Raw genomic sequence first — 7177 nt, 5'->3', positions numbered from 1 at the left:
GAGATATAGAGGTTTTTTATTTAGTTCTTTGGTGAGTAAACAGCTCCCTTTCAAAGAAAATTCTTCTATATGCTAGATGGCAAAATGAGAGAAAAGAGCATAGATCTGGTTTCATGTCCTTAAGTGCAATGAAATTCCGTCTATCTTTGAACTTTATGAATGGTACTTTTTTAGTGTACATATAAACCATTGCCTCTCCCTCTTCATTGAGAACTCTTCATAGTGGTATTAGAACTGGAAACCTATTTATGTTACAATCTACAGAAAGCTATTTTGTCCTCTAAAGACAGAAGTCTACTTTCATTGTTCATGTAGCAAAATACAAATGCCATACAAATGCCATGATAGTAGACAAATTCCAAGTGACTACCAAAGAAACAGCCTTAGCTTCTGTAGAATCTTTGGTGCTCTTAAATATCATTTATGGGTGTGCACACACCAGAAAAGAAGCACCAAAATTTAAGAAGACAACAATAAGTGCTGTGCCAGATGCAAAGCTAGAACAAAGGTCTATGAGAAGAACTCATTGGGCGTATATCAGGCTTCCAAGTCACACTTGTAGACATGGATTTTTAATGCCAATAGTATCATTTGTGAACTTAATTAAGCGACATCTTAGAACTGGGTATCATTCCATCCTGAAACTAATCAGGACAATTATATATTTAGCCAAACAAAGCTTGAGTGTATGTGGGCTTACAATAAAATGGTAGCAGAGGCACAGGTAAAATTTTATTTCTGAGTATGCAGACACATGACTTTGGATCCAGCCAGCCAGTGACATAAATAAACTTGAGCAAAAGATTCAAGCTAGACAATATGCATAAATATATACAAATATATATATTTGTGTGTGTGAGTAAGGCTTCTTGGGTCAGTGTCACAAATCTGGACACCAACCAACAGAATCACTCCCGTCCTCTGAAATTTCCATTAAGAGCACAATGGGGGTAATTACACTGGGATGTTCCAAATCGCTCTTTCCATCCTGTGCACTTACATGCCCGCCAAACATGAAACGTTCGCCTTCTCCCTTCCAATGTGATGGTTGTTGAACTTATTTTTAGTGTCATTTGATAAGCCTTTGTGCTCGCAGAGAGACATCCCACTGACCCAGCCACTGGTCATTGTCTATCCCAGTTCACATCAAAGCAGGCGCGCTTTGTCAGGTTTCGAGTCGAATATCCATTTCGCATCTGAAGTACAGTATCGAAAGTGACTAGATCATTTGAGCTTTTTTCTTCAGCTGCTGCCTCCTCCCTCCCCCATAGTGTTTCCACTCACGCTAACATAATTTGGCATCGTCGACGTGACACGATGGTGGGTTTTCTAAAAAATTATAATACATACATTTCGATGTTTTGAGGTGGCGGACCCTCCTGAAAATTTAATTTATAAATTGATGAGAGGAGGTCTTTTTCTTTCTCTACTGAATCATCACCAAGGTAAGAGTGCCCCTCAAAATCCAAGTAATGCGCATACAGTAATAGGTCATTCAATGTCAAAAGACATAAAAAAGATGAGCAAAATCTTCACAGGCTGCTGCTTGCTGTTGCCTTTAATTATATTAATTAAACTTTGAAATTTTCATGCAAAGAGAGTTGCTGGCTTGTGACGCTGAAGAGCCCTTGGAGACTTGGAGGAAGGAAAAACCCTGAGCAGAAGCTTTGTGGTTACTGCTTCCTTTAAATTAAAAGCAAAACTAACTCCCGGTATGTTTACAGTTATTAATGCTTTATGCACTACTACACCCTAAACATTGAGAGTGGGGATAAATCTACCATCCCAGGGATAAGTTCTTAAAGCACAAGTCCCTTAAACTCCACTTAAGATCCCTGGTTAGAGGCCGTCTTCCTATGGAATAATGCTCTATTAATTTTCTTCTTTTCCCAAGTGCATAGTGAAAGAAAGGTGTTTTCAAACACTAAAGGGCAAAATCTTGCTTGCTACCAATACCTTGAGGCGTCCTGTCTACATTTTGTCATGCGTGTGCACTTTTCAGTGTTAGAATGACAAGATTGCCCAGTCAGAGGCTTCCTGTAAGGCACACTGTGATAGGGACTTGGGAGGATTTTGTAATCTGACATAGTTATAAGGCAATGGACCTGTATCTGCTTGGCTGGTGGGAAATTTCATACCCTGCCTGTAGCTAACAGTCTTGTGATGTGAAAACACAAGTGCCATGTCTCCTTGTAAAACACTCCTCTCTCCATTACAGATCCATCTCAGCCAGTTGTTCTATGGTCCCCGTTTTGATATCATCTTCATGCTGTTGCTTTTTCCTCCTCTCCACATTCCAACAAACTTGCTTATATAAGACATAGCATGTAGATTAACATTAGTCTTTATTTTCAATGTCATGAATCATGAGTTACCACTGGGTTTCATCAATTCTTGTGTAGATGGCAGAACAAGTATTTAAAAATGTTTAGTGCAAGCAAAGCAGAAGGCAGAGAAAACATTTCCTGACTGAGAAGAATAAAGCTGTTCTTCCGAAATCTTCTGAAATGTACTTATTACTATTTTTTTTTTCATTTGGTTGGAAATCAGCAGTGTGAAGATGTATCTTCATACCTCCTTGGTCTTCCTGCTTTCCTTTTACTGAGATGGAACTCGGGAGAAGTTTATGCACCGGCCCTAGAAAAGAAAAAAAAAATCAATATTGAAATATTAAAGCAATTATAAAAGCATAAGAATACCTAGTTTTACTACCACAATAATAAACAATTACTCAAGAACAGGTCAATTTTAAGATAAACCATGAAGTCATATTTATCCTCCTCAGATCAAAGCATGATGGTTCATTCAGATCTTTTCCATACCAAGTTCATCTACACAATGGTATGGTAAAATTAGAGTGCAAAAAAAGCTATGTAAAATAGAACTATGTTATTGCTATTTAAAGTACAGCATTACTATCTTAGCAATAAAAATATCAAAGCCAAACCCTATGCTTCCTTCTATAATGGATTTAAATGAAAGCACTCCTTTATGCAATCTGGTGCTTTTAAAACTGATATAAAACTGGTGCTTCTAAAATGCATACATGAGAAATGTACTTGAAAAAGTATTAAGAGGCTGAGGATAAGGAGTCAGGGAGAAAGGGAAGAGATGCCATCTCTTTGTGATTCCATTTTATAATAGGCTTTTGTAAAAGACTTAGAAAAATAGTCTTCTGTTGTTGACCATTTCCCTGTGCACAACTACACATCATCATTATGTGTCCTCTCCAAATTGTAACTATTTATTTTCATTCCACATTTTCAGAGACTTTGGCATTCTAATTCCTTAGCACTTCAAGAAAAGCTAGGGAGACACATTGTTTCATATGTAATTGTAAATAATCCAGGAATTATTTGAAAACAAAGTTTTCAATTATTGGTAAAGGATCCCCTCTTTCCCTCTCCTTAGTATGACCCTGCTGATACCTTATACCACACAAATCACATTCAGATTTCTCAACAGGCCAAAAGCTCACATACCACTTTCTAGTTTAGGGTAAGGATTATCATCTTATTGAGACTTTCCTATTTGTCATAATATGTGCTCTCTAACTTCAGATTTTAGAACTTCTCTTTATTTCTCTCTAAATGTGAATAGTATGTTTGTTTTAAATATCAAATACAGGATAATATTAAAAAAGAACAACAAATATTGTTGGAGAAGAAAGACTGGAACATCAAAACAGGATTTTGGTCCATCTTCCTCTCAAAAATGTCTGCTCAATAAAAGTAGGTATTTCAGAAATTAATGAAGAAGGAGAAAAGCCAAAAAGCAAACTAGTTTCCATTAACTTTTGGCTAAAGGCAGACACATTCACCAAATTATGTGTCTTCTAAATAATTCTGGAGGCAACATTATTATTACAATTGTCGATTTTATTACTTACTTCATACCTGATATCAACAAATAATATCTGTGCAAAAGGGAGTTTGAGAAAAGCAGAGAGAAGATATGAGAATGAGGTTGAAATTCCATGGTAATGCAATGGTCTCAGGTCATGCACTCAGACTATATTTTTGTGTTGTCTTGAACTTTCAAACAAGATCTTTAAAATGACTATTAAGTAAAAAGATGCTTTTCTCCAGATTAGCTAAGTAGGACACCAAAAGCCATGGAAACATTAAAAATGTTATTTTTATTTCATATCCCCTTTCTAATTTTTCAAGGGGGAACAGGTAGGAAAAATGACATGATTAATAAATATTTGAACAAAGCAATAAAACAATGCTTCTAAGCCACAATAGTAACTATATATACAATAAGAAATAGATCTGACTAGAATAGAATGAACATCAAAAATACTATCTTCTGAAGTCTTTTGAGAATCCAACAAATACATGAAGAATTTTATTATGGCAACAAGGATATGAATTAATTGTACCTCTTTGTTGTGCATTTAATGGACCAAAAAAGTAAAAATTTTCTCTCTTCTGCATAATTTTGAAAAAAAAGTTATCATGAATCTCTACTTTTACTTGAGTGTCATTGCTAATTAACTAGATCTGGATAGAGGGCCTCTTCTCTGATCACTTTTGTTCTACATATCAGATTAATCTTAGTGACTCTGATTCATATACTTTAAGCAATTAGATAGTTTAAAAAAATGAGATTCATAGTTCACCTGAATTCTTAAAATCACTTCAATGCCTAAATTATGCCAGACCTAATTATTTTTCATTTCATTTGGTGTCATTTAATTATAGACATAGAAACTCAAATGAAGAAGACCCTACTGATTTTAACTCTGAGGTCCTTATTTCCATTCTTCCAAAGTTTGGGATTAAGTACTGATCATCAGCTGTCAAATGTCTAAAAAAAAACTGTTAAATCAACATATCGTCCTGTGTTTTAACACACGCTCATTAACAAAAAAATAAAAATAAAAACAAATAACCTTTCCCCCTCCTAATCAAGGACTCGATATTTTTCACTTTTTATCAAGAGTTGATCATGTGGGGGTGTATTTTTATTTTATAGAACTCTAACAGATGGTAACCTGGAGGAGTTATGTTCAAGAGTTACTTTCTCTGTTAAACATTACCCTGTTCTCCCAGTCAAGGGGCTCTTTCCCTCAAAATTCCCATAGCATCTCCACTATAGCCAAACCACATTATGTAGTAATCGTCTGCTTGAATATCTAAAAAGAAAGGTAACAGTGATTAAGTCTAAGGTTTCCACAGCCCAAGGTATGTATTGCAGCTTTGGCACTTGTTAACTGTGTGGGCAACTCATTTATATCCTGTGTGCCTCAGTTTCCTGATCAGTACAATAAGAAATAAAAATTGGACCCATTCTTAGGACTGCTATAAAGATTGTATCAATTAATATGCAGAGAGCACTTAGAATACTACCTTGCACTTAGTAAACTCTCAATAAAAAATAGGTACCCATTATCCATACCTCCTCTACAATGTCATTGCAGTGTCTAACAGAGCAAACTGATAATAAATACTCACTTAGAAACAAATGGATGGATGATGAACATAGAAATAAATAAATACATAATGACTAGACCTCAAAAATAGGAAGACAGAAGTGTAAGTTTGAAAGAGAAAAAGGATTACCAAGGAGAAAAATATAGCCATGGGAAAGGTTAGAAGAAAATAGAAACTGGAAGAGAACAGCCCTAAAGATGAAAGGATAAAAATGGAGTAATTAAGAAAAAAAGAAAACTATTGGCTAGAAGGGAATTTTTATTCAATACTCCACCAGGGATCTTATTCCTAGAGGATCTGCCAATTACTCTTACTCTTAGGGTAACCTCCAACAACCACTGTGCCAAAGTGTTTCAGCATTCCATGTTTCCATATTGAATTTGTTTACTTGTCTCTGGATTATATTCATTTAACATCCTGGTTGAGCCCATCCGAAGCAATTCTACTCAAGAGTACATGGGTATGACACAAAACAATGACCAAAATATCTTACAACCTAGTTAGCATTTTCATTCTTATGATACACAGCTCTAAGAGTTTCCATGAAATGCCTGTTCAAGCACTTGTTCAGGTCACAAACAGCAACGTAACTTTTAAAAATGCATGTGTGTGTGCTCACATGTGTACACACAGCCCATCTCAAGTGCTATGCATACTGGGATTGACTTACATAAAAAGATAGGGAGCTCTTCAATTTTCATACCACATCAATCTTTCTAACCATTTCCCTAGTAGCTAGGACATATATTTCTCCTTTCAATGTAACAGATTCATACCTCAGGCACTAATAATGGTAACTTTGGAATCATTTCTCTCCAGATCAGTTGGCAAAACTATCTTGAAGAGGTAAGTTCTAAGTGAAATGCTAGCCATCTAGTTCTCTAGGTTGAGTTCTCCACACAGTGAAGTCCCTGAAGACTCCTGGGTTCTACAAGATGCCTCGGGGGGTTACCGTGGCTGGTAAGGTACACAGGATGGGAATGAGCAGGCACAATGCAGCCTCTCAATGCTCATTTGGCTCAAAGAACACAATCTCACCTACCTTTAAAACTGTAATTCACTAAAAGGTTTCGTTTATGTTTGCATTAAAAATGTATTTTGATAACTATTATTCAAGATATTCCTGCCTATGTTAAGGGCAGGTCACCAGTAAACTATTTACATACCTGAACTTGGTTTCTTTACATACCTGAACTTAGAAGTGCCTTCCTAGATCTAGATCTAGGACACCATTTCCTCAACTTTTGGTCATACGAGGAGCCCAGATGACTTCTGGTCATACAAAGAATTTTTTATTTTGGAAAATTGCTACTGAGGACACAGATATTAAAGGATCAATTCTTAAAATTAAGTGCCAGCTAGAAAAAAGCTTGTCACTTCTGTTAAGTTTATGCACTTCCTTTATATTATATAATGGCAACCATGACTCAGCCCTTCTCTTTGTGATTTGGCTTTCAAAAAGCTCAGGCATATGATGTACTAGAAGTTTTGCTGCCCTTAGTGTTCACTTTCTGGTATAGCCCTATCTTGACTTCAGCCCATAATTATTTATTTTTTATTCTGAAATTTTATGATAGGTCTTTTTCTTTAGAAGTAGACCACCTATAAGTAAATGTAAACTAATACATACTTCTTTCTTAAATCTCAACTTTCTTATTTATGAAGGCTCCATATTCAGCTAAACCTTCAAAACCCCCCAACAAATAAATTACCTCAACTTCTACCTTATACAAAAAGAT

At 35.7% G+C, this 7177-nt stretch overlaps 1 protein-coding gene across 1 annotated transcript in view; it reads right to left on the bottom strand.

The window, feature by feature from the left end:
* Window positions 1–719: 719 nt before the first annotated feature.
* The window catches only part of ANTXR2 (ANTXR cell adhesion molecule 2), a 153476-nt gene continuing 147018 nt past the window's right edge, over window positions 720–7177 (bottom strand). The window contains exon 17 of the mRNA XM_025998217.2: window positions 720–2637. Within this exon, the coding sequence (XP_025854002.1) occupies window positions 2599–2637 (39 nt within the window). The 3' untranslated portion in view covers window positions 720–2598. The remainder of the gene's footprint in view (window positions 2638–7177) is intronic.

This window comes from Vulpes vulpes, unplaced genomic scaffold, assembly GCF_048418805.1.
Source record: "Vulpes vulpes isolate BD-2025 unplaced genomic scaffold, VulVul3 u000000899, whole genome shotgun sequence".
In the NCBI taxonomy this organism is placed as follows: Eukaryota; Metazoa; Chordata; class Mammalia; order Carnivora; family Canidae; genus Vulpes; species Vulpes vulpes.
The sequence above is the reverse complement of the archived record's forward strand: the minus strand, read 5'-3'. Positions and strand labels throughout refer to the sequence as shown.